Below are 19,203 nucleotides of genomic sequence, written 5' to 3'. Positions count from 1 at the left end.
TAGCATTTTCCTCATGGCTGGACAACAAAGAACAGAGGGGAAAGCGATGGAGATGCAAAAAGATGGAAGGTGGTTAAGAGACTCAACATCACCCATGATGTGCTAGTATAGGTCAATTCCTCTAGAAAAGCAAAAGATACAATGACAGAAGTCCATAGCGAAAAATGATCACTAAGGCAGAAGACTCCGATATTTGCTAATCCAAGAGTGTGTGCAGAATGAGACATACTAATCACAGAACACACACTCCGAAATAAGTAATGACCAGAAAAAGCACACACATATTAACATGTAATAGATATTCTCATCAATTCTAATATGCACCAAGAACTTCTCAAAAATTACAAGCTTGCAAAACCATACTAAGAAAAAAAATTTGGATTTCTTTTTCCCCCTTTTTAAAACAAAGCAAGACAGAAAATGAACAAGCACACACTAAACGATCCCAAAAAAAAAAACAAACAAACAAACAAAACCAACAGCCAAAAAGAAAAGAAAAAAAAAACACTAAAATGAATAAGCAAATTTGCACAAGTCAAGTTTTCTCACCCAAACCGTTTTAGTATGAACAAAGTTGTGAGAATTGTGGTTCTTGGGTGGTGTCTTGACGTTGTGAGTCTCTTGCCCTTCAATGGGAACTCGTCTCAACTTGGTTTTCAACTTCCTATTCCTAGGTCTAGTCAAACACAACCTCTATTCATGGTTGGTCTCAAGCAAATCAAGATAACGAGGTCTAATATAACCCTTAACCTCATTACCATCAATGAAGTGTCTCCTACCCCATGAGATGTTGGAATTTATTCCATCTCTATAAGACACTCTCCTATTCAACTCATAACAATAAGGGAGAATATAACCATACATACCACAATGATGACAAACAAAAACAGGTATACCTTCTTTTCTTTGGCCTTACCAACTCTAGGAAGATTGAGAAGTCCATTCTCATGTTGAATTTTTTGTTCTCCCTTTCCTTGAGTTTTTGTATCATGAGATGTAGATGCACTCCATTTTTGCTCTTGGTCACCACAAAAGCCAATGCCACTCTTGTCATAACTCATTTGTTGAGAGCAATGATATTGTACAATAGTTCACTTGAGCTCTTCCTTTTTCTTGATGATTAGCTCTTCCAAGGCAACTTGAGATATCTCGAGAGTATCAATCTTTTCTTCATACATTGTATAGATTTGCTGTAGCTCAAGAGTTTTTCACAAAGGGCTTTGTCGATCATAAGATATCTTGATGGCATCATTCCTAGCCTCGGAAATCTCCTCCTTTAGTTTGACATTCTCACTTTCACATGCTTTGAGTTTTATAGTGAGTTTTTCATTCAATTTAGATAAATTAAGAGATTCCTTATACAACTTTTCATAAGTTTGCTGAAGTTCTACATCATCACTCCCCGAAGATTCATCATCAATGATATTCTCAATCGGCCTTTGCAGATACTCTGTTTGTCTGTCAGTTTCAGATGCCGCCATAAAAGCAAGGAATTGTTCATGCCCATCTTCGTCTTGTGCTTCGTTGTCACTTTCATCTTTGTCAGACTCTGATTCATCACCCCACGTGATAACGAAGGCTTTTTTTTTTTTCCTTAAACAAGTAGGGCATTCTTGAGCAAAGTAGCCAAATCCTTGGCATTCATAGCATTGGCCCTTATATCTTTCCTTTCTTCTTCTAGGTTGTAGAATTAATTTTGAATTTACCTTTGCCTTTGGATTTATGAATTGATTCCAAAAGATTAGGATTCTTTTCATAAAAGACTTTTTAAATTATTTTACGAAAGCATCCATAATCCTGGTGTCAATCTCATAATCTTCATCAGAATCCTTTCCAACTATATGAGCACTACTAAACACAATATCATCTTTTTGTTTCTTTTTGAAATTTCTATGTGCCTCATAAGTTTGGAAATTTCCAACCAAATGATCTAGCTTGAGGTTGTCAACATCTTGAGCCTCCTCAATAGCCGTAACTTTTGATTGGAACCAATCGAGCAAGGACCTCAAAAGTTTTCCCACAATCTTGGATTCTGGTAGTTTTTTACCTAAATTGAAGCCGAAATTTACAATGTCACTCAACTTCGCATAAAATTCATCAATGGTCTCACTATTTTTCATAGAAAGGTTTTCGAAACTAGATGTGAGCCTTTGAAGTTTTGAGCATTTAACAGAAGGAGTGTCCTCATGAATAGTTTGTAAGATATCCCAAGCCTCTTTTGCGACTTCACAATTGTAAATACGACAAAACTCTTCAGGTGTGATGGCACAAAAAAGAGAATTGCTAGCTTTACTATTCCAGCTACTATTTTGGTAATCAATTGTGTCACACTTATCAATTGGTTTGGAGAAGGTTACTCCATCAATGCTAATCATCGGTTCGGTCCACCCATACATGACAGATTGCCAAACTTTTTCATCAGTAGATTTTAAAAATTATCTCATCCGAGCTTTCCAAAAAGAATAATTGGATCTGTCAAGTAAGGGTAGTCGAACCATGGAATTTCTTTCACGAATTGAATCCATTATCACAAATCAAATAAGATCTCACTCTAATAGTTTTTTTATTAAAAAAATAATAATAATAAAGCGACCCGCTCTGATACCAATTGAAAAATCTAAAAATCCCTTAGATATTGATTTGTGATTATGTATCAATTTTAACCAGTAAATAGAAATCCCAATGAAACAATCAAAGACAAATCGACACAACAATTTTACGTGAAAAACCACAATTGGAGTGCCTCCAATTGTGAAAAAAAAAAAAAAAAAAACCATAGGCAAAAGCCACAAAATAATCCACTAAGAAGACATAAAGGAATTACAAAAGTGTACTCTCAATTACCTAGCGAATATACGCACGAATCAAACCGACCCCTATGTGCCTCTTCTAGCCCCGTCTTCACCTCGAAATTGTCTTGCCCAACATTGAATCCACAATGCCGATGTCGAATCCACGACGATGAGCCACTCTGAAATCTACCAAAGCTTCAGGTCCAAATTCCATAGAATCCACCGAAGAACAAATCTTTCTTTTGTGAATAAAACAAAATAAACAAACCCTTTGATATAATCCACTCAATTCATGATATAAACTCTCACAAATATCAAAGGAAACAAGTAAAGAAGCTCTAGATAAAAACCCTAATACCCAAGAAGAAGATTTAGAAACCATAACCCTAGAATCTGATAGAACCACATATTTATAGAAAATAGATCCATGATTTCCGCTCGAGTGCAAGAATGACCGATCGAGCAGAGTAACTAAAACGCGTGTGACTAAACAAGGTCTACACTTGAGCGCAGGAATGACCACTCGAGCGGAAAAAAACAACTCCCAATACTTTTGCAGGTGAGTGATACTTCTGAAAGGTCGCGATCTCTGCTCGAGAACAGGAATGGCCGCTCGAGCGGAAAAATAACTTCGACTGCAATTTTTCATTTTGCTTTAGGGGCGCTACCCCTCGACCCTGTCTGGGTGCCGGGTGCTGCCCCAAACCCGCCAAGAGGCGCTGCCTCCTAGACCCCTGCAAGCTAACCGAACTGCTTAATCCCGGACATAGCCAGCGAAGTGGAAAACATAAAAAAAATTAATTTCAGAAACATCTCTGCAAAGCACAATTCAGGTTGGATTCGCATTTAAAAACTCATAGCCTGACTAAAATAAAAGTTGAACAAAATTACAACTGAAACGAGTTTTGTCAAACATGATTGCCAATAACAAAAACCTAACAATTACCACTAATAATCACTACCCATCTATACCAATATCACACATGGAGAAACCTTACCAATATATCGAGTTTGAACTTGGCAATGTTAATTAACACCACCAAAAAAAAAAAAAGAAGATATAATAGGACTCATCATATGTTGATATTTTGAGAGACAATATAGAAGTAGCAAATGACAACTAATGCTCTACAATCATTTTCTTACAACCTGATGTAGCTTGTTTCAATCATTTTTATTTGAATCCTAAGCCTTTATTATTGGATGCAAAGTCAATTTATAAAAATGGTTTGTATGAAAAAGTTATTTGTATTTTATTTTTGGGTAATCAATGTGAAAACAATGTCCCAAATACATCCTATTTATATTTTCATAGATGATGCAATTTTGCTTTGTATATATTTAGATGTGGCAAAATGGTAGGTATAATGCTATAAAGATCACAATGCTATTACACTTGTTTATCACATGATGTGTTAGTACTATATTGGTAGTAGCAAAATTCATTAAACCAATGTAATGACGTATAAGATGATAAATAAAATATAGTAAAATAATATAATTATTGTTCAATTATTAGGTATTGTGAATGTCAAAGTAAAAGTGATGCCAAGGGACACTTTCCCAATTTCCAAAAGGTGTCACATTAGTTTAAAAAATTAAATATAAATATATTTTTTTTAATTTAACTAAGCATATGACCTTTAACATAACATAATTGTAAAAAGACTATTACTATTCAAGTCCAAAAAATAAATTCATTTTTCAAGCCCAATAATATGGCAATCAATTAGGATATCTAAGGCAATATTGTCTCTCATATCTTCTCTAGTTATCAACCAATCATATCACTTATATATTATTAAGTCTAGAAAGTAAGTTTGTATATCATTTTCCTTTTAGAAAAAGATTCATATAAGTGACCTCGACTAATTGAAACACATGGTTTAGTATGGTATGGTATGGAATGGTTTGGGGTAGAAAGCCACTTTCATAATTTGCACTCGACCATTAAAGCAATGATAGTAATAAAACCGTTAAATTAATGTAATGATGATATATGAGATGAGTAAATAAAATGTGACAAAATATTATGATGATCATAAAATTATTGAGCACTTTGATTAGTGAAGAGAGAGACTTTTGTAATTTATTTATTCTTTTAAATGATTTTGAGGGACACTTTCATATAAGATTTTTTATCTCTAAAAGTGTAAATTTTGTTGCAAAAAATATTTGAGAATTAATTTCAGTTGTCACGAAAACAATCACTAAAAGATTATCCCAAAGAGTCAAAAAATGAGCTTTTAGAGATAAAATTTTGAAAATATTGCTAATAAATGCACTTTTAAGAAGAAAAGAAAAAAAAGCAACTTGGTCCTTAAAAAAAGGCCTTTTTTTTTTTAGACAACTTTTGATCCTAAAAGGTTAGTAATTCATCACTAAATGTCCAATTATGTCACTAAAAATAAAATAATCACTTTTAGCAAAAAAAATATTTTATCCTTAAAAAGTGGTTTTGTCCATAAATTTTTCTCTCTAAAACCTTAATTAATTTCTTATAGTACTCAAGATGTCTCTCTCTCACATGATTTTTCTCCTTATAAAAGGTGTGGGGCTATTGGAGAAGGAGATAAGGAGCTGAAGGTTAGTGATGGTAGGTGGGAAGGAGCTAGAGAGAGTCCAGGGAGGGTGATGGGTGGTAAGGAGGAGCTGGGAAAGGGAGAGGGGTGAAGGGGGATTGGGAGTGGCAATCGATGGTGGTGATAGTCAAGCGGTGTAAAATTAAGGTTAAGGTTTAAAAGGTTACACGTAAAAGTAGGATGGAAATTTTGTAATACCTAAACTTGTAATAAAAAAATTATTAAAAAAAAATTATAAAGAGGTGGGTCCAAATTAGGTAGTTAGGTGCAATTAATAGCACTATTTTAATATAAGATATAGATGAGTGAATGCATTTATATAAAGGTTTTTATTGATAAATCATATTTGGAGGTGTTTTAACTTAATAAGTCCACTAAAGAAAATTATAACCTACTTAGTCTTATGTATTTATACTTTTATTCCATGAGATCCGTTTTTTCTTGATTTATATTGTTTGTTGGACTATTATACTCTTATGTCTATTATTGATATGTATTACACGGAAAAAAAAATATACACATTTTCTTTTTGTTGCAACCTCTATTTTGGTATTTACCATTATTCATATTTTTTTCTTTTTAATTAGTTTCATTCACATTTGTGGTATTGTTTCATTATGCTAGGATTTTGAAACTCTAGTTTACACATGGCGATGAAATAATATTATTTTCCTCCATTGTTACGGTGAAACTTTGTGTTCCTCCATTGTCACTTTGTGTTCGAAGTTTTGTGTTCGTCCATTATTACTATGTGTTCGAAACTCTATATTTCTCCATTATTGTAAGTCAAAACTCTGTTTATATCCAATCAAATTTGTTACAAACATATTTTTCAAATGTGGGTTTGGTTTGATTTGGATTGGTGGAATGGTGAAATTGCATATATTGTTAATGATAATGATAATAATAAAGATAAAGATGATGATGAAGATGAAGATGAAGATAAAGATGAAGATGAAGATGAAATTGTTTTTTTTTTAGAGTGATTGAATTTTTTTTGGATTTCTAATTCTATTACTGCCATTGTTTCTATTTTTTTTTTATCAATCAATGTGAATGTTCACATTTCACATTATTTGAAAATCTGATAAATAAGTGTTAAAATATAGATATGGGCATAATTATATATTTTGTAAGATGTGAATATTCACATATCATTGGTTATTTGTTACTATACTTGTTGTTTGTACAATCATTTTTTGTTACCATTAAACAATTGAAATAGTCATTTTTATTTTCTTTTAATTTTGTTTTATGTTGCAATGTGAATGTTCACATTGGTATAAATTTAGTTTTTCTAAGATTAGTTGTATGTTAATTGTAAATTGTGAACATTCATATTGTATTTTGATATGAGCTTCTTTTTTCTTTTTTTTTTGAAGTTTTTTCAAAAGTTAGTTGTATTTTGTTTTTTTTTTTTTTTTTTTACAATGCTTGTTAGTTGAACAATCATTTTTGTTACCATTGAACAATTGAAATAATCTATTTTCACTTTTTTTCAATTTTATTTTATGTTTTCACGTTGCAGTGTGCATGTTCACATTAGTATGAGTTTATTTTTTTAAAAAAACTAGTTGTATATTAATTATAAATTGTGAACATTCATGTTGTATTTTCGTATAAAACGCTGTTTAAGTGTGCAATCCCCTTAAGGTTGCACACCATATGCAACCCAATTTTTAGCCGTTAGATTACAATAATTGATCAAGACCATTGAATTGTTTAATCGTGAAAAAGTTGAACCGGGGCAACCGGTTAATGCTTGTATTTGCATGATTGCATCCCACTCACTCTCTCTATTTCATCTCTATCTCTCTCTGTTCTCCTCTCTGCGTCAGGTTAAGTCAGTGTAACCCTTGATTTCCATTAACAGTGAGAAGCCCCTGCTGGGTAGGGAAGCATATAACGAGCGATTTCTAATAACAACGGAACTACAAAGCTGTGTTGGTTCCATTGCTGAAGTGAAGGCGTTCTCTTCAACTAGATATGAGGTATGGAGCTATTTCCCTCCCTCTGTCTCCCTCTCTCTCTGGCCTCTTCACTTCAACTATTTTCCCTCAACTAAATCCCCATCCTAACTTCAACCACTCTACGCTTCGCTCAAACGGAAACCCCTCCATTGGCAAATAACCTTTCTCTTTCTCAAGCGAGTGTTTGTGTTTGCACAAACAATTAAACCATGTGAAAATGTCATGTTTGTGTTTGTGTTAACATTTTTCGGTCATCAATTAATTGTTTGTACTAATGTCATGTGCAGTATGGCCCCAGTGGAAGTTAAAGGGAAGGTGATGATTATGACATTCCAAATGAAGCAAATGACATTCGTTTGATCAATGAAAGTTGGGCGAAACCTTATCATGGTTGCGAAGCTGTTTCGAGCAATGAAGGAGCAACCAGCATGAACATTGAAGATGGCAGAGCCGATGTGAAACAAGAAATGGTTGACGATGCTCATCGCAATGACATGGTTGGTGATGTTGAGAATGCTATTCTGGAATAGAAATTTGATTCGGTCGAAGATGGAGAAGCTTTCTACAATGCGTATGCTAAAGCCAAGGGATTTAGTATTCGAAAATCCAGATTTAACACAAACAAAAAGGGAAAGGTTGTTAGTAGGCTATGGTTGTGTTCAAGGGAAGGTCAGAGATTACCAAAATACTTGGACCGTGTTGCTGAGAAGAGTAGAGCTCCTAAGGCACTAACAAGAGTAGGTTGCAAAGCCCAATTTCGCATACGATACGATGTAGATGCTGGTAAAGGGGGAAAGTATGTTATGACTCAGTTCGTCACAGACCACAACCATGAATTGGCAGAACAACACTGTGATGTATCTGAGGTCACATCATAGTTTAAACAGTGCTGACAAAGCTCAAGCAATGACTATGCACAACGTCGGTGTGAAGACTAGCCAAATCATGGACTATATGGTAAATCAATTCGGGTCTTATAAGAATGTTGGTTTCATCCGTATGGATCTGCACAGCCATATTCAAGTCGAACGTAGAGCAGAAGTTGAGGATGGTGATGCGCAGGGTGCGTTGGTTTACCTATGTGCAAAACTTGATGTTGACGCACATTTTTTTTACAAGTATGATGTGTGTATGGATAACAAGTTACAAAATCTGTTCTGGGCAGATTCAAAATCACGGGCTGACTACGCAAAGTTTGGTGATGTGTTGATATTTGACTCAACTTACAGAACCAATACGTACAAGAAACCTTTTGTCATATGTGGGCTGAGGCATATATGCGTGGACATTTCTTTGCTGGGATGAAGAGCACTCAGTGCCCGGAGAGTATAAATGCTTATTTCAATCCTTTCCTCCAACACAAATTGAAGCTATATGAATTTCGTAGGCACTATGATCGGGCTCTTGCAAGGATAAGGTATAACGAGGCCGATGTTGAAACAATTAACACTTTTCCAGTATTGATTACTCCATTGCGAGATATAGAGAGACATGGGGCTGAGCTATTCACCCGAAATATATTTAGAATGTTCCGTGATGAAATCTTAGAAGATGGGAAGTTAAATGTCAAGGACGTGTTCCCTTTGTCGGATGGTCAGAAATGCTACTATATTCATAAGTACAAGGTGAAGGATAGATTATGGATAGTAACACACAATCCAGTGGATGCTGGAATGAGATGTACTTGCATGAAGTTTAAATTGTTGGGGCTACCTTGCTGTCACATGATATGTGTTATGAAAATCAAAAATTTAACGCAAATTCTCCCAACTTGTGTGCTGCATAGATGAACAAGGGCTGCAAACAAGGATGGCCAGCAATGGCCTCAACCCTCAATTGATAGCACTATAACACAGACAGCCTGGTATGGGATATTGAGTTCTTCATACAATGAAATGTGTTTTTATGCCTCGCAATCAACGGAAGGTTTCAAAGAGGCTAAGGATGCATGTCTTCCGATGACGAGCCGGATGAAGGAGTTATATGAGAGGAATCTGAACGATGGGGATGGAGACAAAGGGAAACATTCAATCCCACGACAATTTGGAGTAGAAGATCCTGATCTTGATCTTGTGAAGACAAAAGGGAACGTGGGACGGGCCTCGTCCAACTGTCAAAGACCAAGGAAATATGAGAATTGCAAATGCATTGGGCACACAAAGTGAACGTGTCCTAAGGTTCGATTTAGCCGAACAGTGCGTAGTAACTCAGATACAGATACAACCCACATCACTGACCGTGAGTACAATGTGGAGTCATTGCCCATTCGTTGCAAGACTGGGTTGGTGGATCCAAGTACACCGCACATTAAACAACGATGACTATTTTTCAATGTTTCTCCTGATTCCAGACAGCCTGTGGGCCAATACAATAGTGTCGAAGCAGCAGTGTGTAAAAATGATTCGACCACAATTGATGATGTGAATCAGGTAATTGTATAATTTGTATGATTTACTTATTCCCTTAATTTATTAGGTAGACAGTACTAGCTATTGAAAACACATCATTGCGAAGAACAAGGTAGATATGTATGTAGTTTTCATTTTGCACGGATTGTTGTACGTAACATGTAAATAATTGGTCACGTACAATGCCAGGAAATGGCGCAACGTTACTTATGTACAAGGCCACGAGTTATAAATTTCCCATATTGTTTAGAGTGATGTTGTCATTTGTGTTTGCAGTGACTTGTCATTTTGAAAACTAATTAAAGGAGAGATATATATGGGTTATCTGTGTATTGTTTTGGGTTGGAAATTGGCTTATATCTGCATTCCAAGATTCCTATTGCGGGTTGCTTGTTTCTGTTCCATATTTCGTTGGATCTAACTGAATGGTTTTTTGCGGTGTGGTTTATCAACTAACGATGTGTTTGGCTTTGTATTGATTTGTTATGACTTGTTTCGGTAAATTAGTATTATATTTCGAGTAAAATACGAATTTTGTCCATGTGGTTTTGCAAAATTACATCCCAGCACATGCATTTTGTATATAATCCAAGTGGCAGTTAATTTTGGGTGTTACTTGGAGAAAGTAACCCAACGAACTCGTTTACTTTATCTCTATGCCGATTGCTATATGAATTACGAGTTACGAATAGGAGTTGCGAAATTATTTCATGTTAACTATGAAAGTGATGGGTTTATTGTTAGTAAAATTATGGTGGGCCTATATTGACAGCAACCAAGCAGTAATTTAAAGTTGACAAGTTAAAGAAGAAAATCAAGCAATTGTGGTATTGGTTCGAATGCCTGAAAAGGATGAAGACTTCTTTCAATGAACTGATGGTAACAAAGTAAACAAGTAAAATGAACTTTCTGATATGAGCTGATGGTAACAAATCGTAGAAGATAAACCTTTGCTGATTTGAGGTTGAAATCACCAAAGTTCACCCAGTGACAAAGTACAAATGAGAAGGAAAAAACTACTCATAAGTTACAATGTAGAAAGTAAGTTGTTGTGTTGTTGTTCATGTCCTCTCTCTCTGCAAACCTTCTGCCCTTTATAGCTCTTATTTCCCACGACCCCATGATCTGCCGAATCTACAACTGCTTATGTGCAACTTCTGTAACTGCACGGTCATTTCCATGTCTTGAAACCATATAAAACCTTCACTTGTACCTGTCGAAGTGCATATCATTGAAGTTGCCACCTATGCGCAAGTCCTTTTAGCCTTTCCTCGACAGATACAGACTCCCAATTCGTTCATGTTTCCTCTTGGAGACTGGCCACTAAATCCATGAGCACTGCCAGTAACTGCTCCACCGTGTAAGTCAGGTGGCATGCAAAATTCAATGTTAGTTAATAACCCTTGCCTTCAGGTGGACTTGCCATGTGCCCTCAATTGAATGGAGCAGTTGTTCGCAGGATGTGGAAAAAATAGGTGCAAAGAGGAATTTTAAAAAAATAACCAATCATAATTTAGGTGAAAATATAAGTGAACCTTTTTTTCAAAAAAAGTAGTTTCCATTTTTATGATTATAAACCCGAGATGTATATTTTGTTTTCGATATAAATAAGTTGTGTATTGTGGTTACGTAAAATGTAGGACAACAATTGTGTCTAAGTCATTACAATCCAGAAAAAGGTTATTTCAAATATTAACAAGTTTACCGACATTGAATATATTGATTAAATTACAGGGAAAATTCAATATTTGGCAGAGTTTGATGATTCAAAGTCAGGGGGCAGTTACAGTGAGTGGCCAAGTGTTGTGGTTCAGTGGCCCAGTTTGCAAGGATTGTGGTTGTGCTTAGTGGACAATATTCTGTCGATTTTTGTCTCATAATGATGAGGGACATGCCCCACAATGGTGAAAAGGAAGGTCGACAGGGAAGAGTCAATATTTGGCAGAGAGGACTTGAAGATTCAAAGTCAAGGGGCAGTTACAGTGGTAGTTATGGTGTAAACGTGTGAGATCACGCAATGATGGGCCACAAAAATAGTATACGGATATCAAAACCCATGATCTTCCTTCTAGGCTTTCCAAGTATACTAAACCTCCACTTCTATCTGTCGCTCTCCCATTTCGTTTGTTTATTTCATGGCCACCAACTGTTTGAAACTTCTGTCGACAGACTAAGGCTCTTGCTTTGTCTCATGCTTCCTCCTGAAAGTGTGCCCACTAACTCCATGACTGGTGCTAAAAACTGCCCCCATCACTTGTAGGTGACCCACATGCAAAGAACCCACTTTCAACTAGTGGCCATTCCTTCAAACTTGGCCACGTGTCCTCCATTAAGTGGACCATCTGGGGAAGTGATTGAGACCCCCTCCAATCACCACCCCCACCACCCCCCACACACAAGTGGGGGCTGGTGATTGGAGGAGAAGAAAAAAAAATAGAAAAACCGGCCAATCAGAGAGAAAGGGGGTCATTGGGGTGCCCTCCTTGTGGGGGTCCAAGTCATATGATATTTAACTTGAACAAGGGGGCCATTGTTTGGGCCTAATTTGTACTTAACCTAGAGATTTATTCCCCTGAGCCCAAGAGATAAGTCCAATAGCAAATTTCTTAATACAGGCCCAAAACAAACATAAACTATAGCCTAATATAAGAGCATTTAAATATATTGGCCCCATCATAAGCTATAAAAGACCCACCTTTTCAACTTCAAACCACTTCATTTCCCTTTGACTCGAACTCCTCAGACTGTACTCCTTCTTCTCAAGCATTGCCGTTCAAAACCATAGCACCACAAAACCCTAAGCCATGGCGCCCAAAAAATCTCAACCATCTCCATCTGAGGAGAACAATGAAGACCTGCTCCACTTCCCAGACCCTATCAGAGCACGTATCGCTCCTCTAAAATTAAGTATTACCTTATTGCCCAACACAAGCTCTGTCGCTATGGCTACTCTAGGCCCTACCTTCACATCTTACTTTCCAGACGAGCTAGCTCCATACTATCCCCTTGGCAATGGTGAGAACCTTCTTCTCAACCAACCTAGACTTAAGTAGACTAACTGGAATGTCAGCAAAAACCCAGTCAGAGGCTGGAGGTCACCAGACTCTGCTTAGCAAAGCTAGGCCAGGAGAATTGAAGGTCATGACTCTGAAGTATTGAAGCACCATGGCATTAGTGAAGCAATTAGACTGTCAACTAAGAAATAGGACATGGACAAAGGGCTAATTGCTACTGCTGCATGCTTTTGGTCGTAATCTTGTAACTCACTTCTCGTCAATTTGGTATGATTTCCCCTACCATCTTAGATGTAGCTCACTTGACTGGTCTCCCAATCTTGGGCAATGAAATTCATGCTCTCCTTGAGCCTCCAAAAGTGACCTTTACTTTAAACACTGACATGAGCTATACAGATTTCACCCAGAAATACAAAGGCAAGCATGTTTCCCCTGCAAAGGACCAAGAAAGAATTGATTTTTACTTACTTTGGCTTTGTCAATTTCTTTTTTGTGTCCCTGGGTACAAGATCACCAAGGAGTACATCCCCCTTGCCTTGTGTATGCAAGATGGCCAAGCTATGGCTTTAGCCCTTTATCTTCTTGCCACCGTTTACAAGGCCCTATTTTCCTTTGTCGACAAGAAGATTTCTGGCAATTGTGGTGGACGCTTCTGGCTCTTCCAGGCTTGGTTGTATGCCTATTTCCCTGAGGCACGACCACCTCACCACCTAAGACCTTGAAACCATTTTTCCACTCCTATGCTAAACAATTGCTCACTTATAACAGCCAACCCATCCTCACTTTCAGAAATCATCTTACCATGTTTTACAACTTTCCTTTGAAAAGACCTTCCAACTTGTACATGCCATTTCAAAACTTTCAATTCTCCTCCAATAAACTTCGCTTCCTCTTCATAGACCTTTCTAATTTAGGCAATGAGCAAGTCCAAGCACAAAATGAGACATGGAGGCACATTCTCACCTGTAGACATGTCTTGGTTGGCTATTCCATATCCTCCACCAAGATGTCGAACTACAGTTTTGAGACATACTGTCCCAATTAATGGTCCAGGCAATTAGGTCTTTCCCGGGGTATCCCTTATCCTTATTTTCACCCAACCATCCATGAGGAGTTTGGGTCCAGAATCTACTTCAAAGATCCTAGGCAAGTTGAATCCATTCTGACAGAGAACACCAAACTTTTCCAAGATTTTAGCCCCTTCTTCTTCAAACCTGCTTCGGATTGCTCCACTACTTTTGACCATTGGTGGGGACTTATGACTGCCATTCTTTTCTGCAAGCCACTTGAAACCTGCCTTCACGATACTTGTATTGATAATCAGGGCCCCATATCCTCGCCTTCCAAGGTTAAGGCTACAAGTATCCTTCCTTCATATACTTCATATCCCTGACTGTCTCATGCCCTTTTTTTTTTCTCCACGACACTAACGTGTTTGACCTTTGACAGCCAAAATTGGGCCTGCTGCTGAACCATTGGTTAGGGACCAACATAAAGGCAAGGCTCCAATGCATCCAACTATTCAGACAAACACCCCTTCAGTTCCGAAATTAATGGGAGACTCTTTGGCAGCCTCACAGGCACAAGCACAGAAAGGAACTACCACCTGTACCCTTGTCGAGACAGAGGTCACGGCGAAGAAGAGAGAAGAGCCTTCCACTACTCCTGCTCTAAGTACTGACCTAAGTTATTGGGATATCCCTCTCAGCCAAATGGTTGGCCAAACAATATCAAATCCTTCAGGGAAACTCTACCAAGTATGCCTTCACTTTACATATTTACATCATCTCAATTTTCATTCAACCCCGACTGATCACTTACTTTTATACAGAGAAAAAAAAGGAGATTACTCCTTACTGCTATTGATGATGAGGATCCTTCCAGTTCTCCTCAACACATTCATCCAATTCTCAGTCCCATCACCCATGTACCCAGAGAACCCACTCTACAACTAACTCCACCACCACCTCAAGCTTCTCAACAAACTTCATTACAACCTCCTTCACAGTCTTCGCCACAGCAATCTACACAATCTGCATCACAACATCCTTCCACTTCCCCTTAACATATTCATCCAATTCCTAGTCCCATCACCAATGTACCCAGAGAACCCACTCTAGAACCAACTCCACCACCACCTCAAGCATCTCAACAAACTTCATTACAACCTCCTTCACAGTGTTCGCCACAACAATCTACACAATCTGCATCATGACATCCTTCCACTTCTCCTCAACACATTCATCCAATTCCTAGTCCGATCACCAATGTACCCAGAGAACCCACTCTAGAACCAACTCCACCACCACCTTAAGCATCTCAACAAACTTCATTACAACCTCATTTACAGTCTTCGCCACAGCAATCTACACAATCTGCATCACAACATCCTTCCACTTCTCCCCAACACATTCATCCAATTCCTAGTCCCATCACCAATGTACCCAGAGAACCCACTCTAGAACCAACTCCACCACCACCTCAAGCATGCATCTCTCCCTCGCCCTTGAAGCCATTTTACCTCTTTACTTAGCTAGTTAATTTGCCGGTTTTGGAATTAATTAGTTAATGTGCTTAGCTAATTTAATTCGTCTTTGTAATATTCTAATTAGCTTTGCATAGTTAATTAGTTGATTTGTAATAAGTAGCTTAGCTTAGCTCTAATTTATTTGGACCCCCCTGCGAGAAGGCGTAATGTTGTAATAAAAGTGTGTGTGTGTGTGTGCATGTCTTCCAACCCTATTTCTTTCTCCCTTTTACTTATTAGCTTTTGATGGTTAGTTTAGGACATATTTCAATTAGCATACCTTATGCTTTGCATGCGTGCATCATTCATTTGTCTTGCATGCACCGGGCTCAGCGCATCATTCAAACTGCATTGTATTTCAATACACTTATTTGAATATGTGTTTCATAGCATGTTATCAAGTATTGCATTCATATGCCATAGTAGGTAGCCGAGCCTATTTAGGATCATGCATTGTTTCTAACTAGTTTTCTATTTTGGCTCGGAGTACACTGTAAGTGTTTACACTTTAGCATCTTTGCATAAGTGTGGGTGTTTCCATGATAGCATGCTTGCCATGAGGTTATGTGCTTAAGTAATTAACTGCATGAATGCCTGTGGATAAAGGCTTGGTTGCCTGAATTGGAACAACTCGTTGATTGTGAGTTTTAAGCCCACTTTGCGGAGTGGAAAAATCATGTTTTTCTAAGCCCATTTGAAGGTGGCAAATCCGCGCTTTAGCCTACTTGCGAGTAGCACTTTCAAACTATTTTCGAAAAACAAACATGAGTTGTTTTGTTCCAATTCGCGTGATTGAATCTATACTTGTATGTTGATCGCATCACATAGTAAGTTAGCTAATAAACCGGAATAAGAACACATGTGTTTATGAAACATATCATGTTTAGTAGAGGCCGATCTTTGATCGAGCGAGCGGGGGTGCTCATTTCATGACCTTCCCCCCTCGTACCCAAGTTCCCGAGCCGAGGCAACTTTGGTGATGACGGACACGTGGCCTTAGGCATGAGTCAGGGTTTCCTAAATTTCCCAAAATAAAATATTTAGGTGGCGACTCTGGAATCTGGCAAAGCAGTCCATGTTTGCCGCTTTTGATTTAAAATTGATTTTTCAAAACCAGTTGTCGGATTTGGACTCTTTGGTGATTTATCAGTCTTACATTGCACTTTGTGAGATTAGATTCAGAACCGTGATGGGAGTCCAAACTGTAGTAGCAGGAACACAATTCGCGCCCTCTCCGAAAACGGGGCTGCGCGGAGAGAGTTTCGAGCGATCTACAATAACCTTTGACGAAAGGTGTAAGTATTTTCACCATAAGGTGTAGACTTTCAGAAAAGGTGTAAGTTTTTATAAAACATGTAAACTTTATGAAAACATATATTCCATAGAATGTGTAAATTTTCAAAAAATGTGTAAATTTTTTCACAAAAGATGTACTTATTTGACAAAAGGCGTAAGTTCGGTTTTCGGAAAAGGTGTAAGTTCCCATAAAAGCTGTAAATTTAATGAAAGATTTTTTTCACAGAAGGTGTAACTTTTCAGAAAAAGTGTAAGTATTTTCACCAAATAATGTAAACTTTCGTAAAAGGTATAAGTTTTTAACAAACTTTATCAAAACATATTTTTCGTAAAACGTGTAAATTTTCAAAAAAGGTGTAATTGTCTTCACCAAAGATGTAAATTATGTCAGAAAATGTGTAAATTTTGTTTTCAGAAAAGGTGTAACTCCTATTAAAAGGTGTAAAAAATTTTTAAATATTTGTTTCACAAAAGGAGTAACTTTTCAGAAGAGGTGTAAGTTTTTAAAAAAATGTGTAAACTCGATGAAAACATATTTTCCATAGAAGGTGTAAATTTTTAAAAAATGTGTAAATAGATTCATAAAAGGTGTAAATTTTATGGAAAAAGTTCTTTCACAAAAGGAATAATCATTCATAAAAGGTGTAAGTTTTTAACAAAAAGTATAAATTTTATGCAAATATTTTTTCCATGAAAGGTGTAAATTTTCAAAAAACTTGTAGATGGTTTCACAAAAGATGTAAGTTATGTCACAAATGGTGTAAGTTTTGTTTTCAGAAAAGGTGTAAGTTCCCATTAAAGGTGTAAATTTCATGGAAAATATAATTTCACAGAAAGTGTAACTTTAAGTATTTCCCCCAAAGGTGTAAACTTTATTCAAACATATTTTCCATAAAAGGTGTAAACATTTTCAGAAAAGATGTTAGTTATGTCACAAAATGTGTAACTTCTAATAAAAGGTGTAAATTTTCTGAAAAAAATTGTTTCACAATCAGAGTAACCTTTCAGAAAAGGTGTAAATATTTCCAGTAAAAGATGTAAACTTTCAGCAACGGTGTAAGTTCTTGACAAAATATGTAAACTTTATGAAAACATATTCTTTATAGAAGGTGTAACTTTTCATAAAACGTGTAAATGTTTGCACAAAATATGTAAGTTATGTGACAAAAGGTGTTAGTTTTGTTTTCAAAAAAGGTGTAAGTTCCAATAATATGTGTAAATTTTATGGAAAAAATAATTTCACAAAAGGAGTAACTTTTCAGAAAATGTGTACGTATTTCGCCTAATGATGTAAACTTTCAGCAAAGGTGTAAGTTTCTAACAAAGGTGTAAACTTTATTCAAACATATTTTTCATAAGAGGTGTAAATAATTTTTCAAAAGATATAAGTTATGTCACAAAAGGTGTAAGTTTTAACAAAAGGTGTAAATTTTTTGAAAAAAATTGTTTCACAAACGGAGTAACTTCTCAGAAAATATGTAATTATTTCCACTACAAGGTGTAAACTTTCAAAAAATGTGTAAGTTTTTAACAAAAGGTGTAAACTTTATGAAAACATACTTTCCATAGAAGGTGCAAATTTTTTTACAGAAGATGTAAGTTATTTGATAAAAAGTGTAAGATCTGTTCTCAGAAAATGTGTAACTTCCAATAAAAGGTGTAAATTTTTTTAATAAAATTGTTTACAAAAGTAGTAACTTTTCAGAAAAAGTGTAAGTATTTCAACGAAAATGTATAAATTTTACAAAATAAATTATTTCACAAATGTGTAACCTTCCACAAATAGTCTAAGTGTTTTCACAAGAGATGCAAGTAACTTCGCAAAAGGTGTAAGTTCCGTTTTTTCACAAAGCGTGTAAGTTCCTAAAATCCAATCAAACTGTATTCATCTTGTTCAAATAATGGCAATGTGAGAGATAAGCGGCGTTTCGGAGGCCTAGGTCTTTCTCTCAGTAGAAGTCTGTTTCAGAGAAGACGAGTTTGGGAGGGCTTGGAATAGCGACCCCAAGTCGAAATCCAACCAAGTATGTCAATGTAAAAGAAAACCATTTTTAATATAGAGGAAGGAACAGAGAGACAGACAGACAAACAGAGAGACTGAGATTGACAGACAGAGAGACCGAGATAGAGAGTGATCGACAGAGACAGCCAAACCGAGATCGACAGAGAAGAGATCGAGATCGACACAGACAGACCAAGATCGCTAGAGATAGACCAAGATAGACAGGGATCGACAGAGAGAGACCGATATTGACGGAGAAAAGGCCGACATCGACAAAGAGAGACCAAGATCGATAGAGAGAAAGAAAAAAAACCCTTGATTTGCGGCAGCAACAGCGGCGGTGGTGGTGGCGATGTGAGACGACGGTGAGCACCGAAGGCCACCGACGCTTGGGTGGTCAGCGGGGGTCAGGATTGGTGGTGACTATTCTGTGTGCATCTGAGAGAGAACAAAGAAAGTGTTTGTGGGAAATAGAGAAGAGAGGGGCCGATAGTAATAAAATTTTCAACCTTTAGCGACTATTTGTCGATAAAATTTACACTAAACTAAATTTTACACCCCTTTTCTGAAATGTTACACCTTTTCTGAAAATTTTCTAAACTTATACATTTT

The 19,203-nt window shown here is 36.7% G+C and overlaps 1 protein-coding gene across 1 annotated transcript; it reads left to right on the top strand.

The window, feature by feature from the left end:
• Positions 1 to 7,632: 7,632 nt before the first annotated feature.
• LOC145805607 (protein FAR1-RELATED SEQUENCE 5-like) lies at positions 7,633 to 8,222 on the top strand. The gene is made up of 2 exons (XM_082900772.1): positions 7,633 to 7,659; positions 7,875 to 8,222. Exons 1-2 carry the CDS (start codon positions 7,633 to 7,635, stop codon positions 8,220 to 8,222), a joined length of 375 nt encoding a protein of 124 aa, XP_082756898.1.
• Positions 8,223 to 19,203: the final 10,981 nt, after the last annotated feature.

The sequence above is a fragment of the Camellia sinensis genome, chromosome 13, assembly GCF_055761805.1.
Source record: "Camellia sinensis isolate YWXY chromosome 13, ASM5576180v1, whole genome shotgun sequence".
NCBI classification, from domain to species: domain Eukaryota; kingdom Viridiplantae; phylum Streptophyta; class Magnoliopsida; order Ericales; family Theaceae; genus Camellia; species Camellia sinensis.
The sequence above is the reverse complement of the archived record's forward strand: the minus strand, read 5'-3'. Positions and strand labels throughout refer to the sequence as shown.

Bases quoted from the DNA above. Each gene is read 5' to 3' on its own strand.
- LOC145805607 (XM_082900772.1), top strand. From the start codon at position 7,633: ATGGCCCCAGTGGAAGTTAAAGGGAAG. The intron at 7,660-7,874 runs GTGATGATTATG...ATTCTGGAATAG, and splicing joins CAGTGGAAGTTAAAGGGAAG to AAATTTGATTCGGTCGAAGA.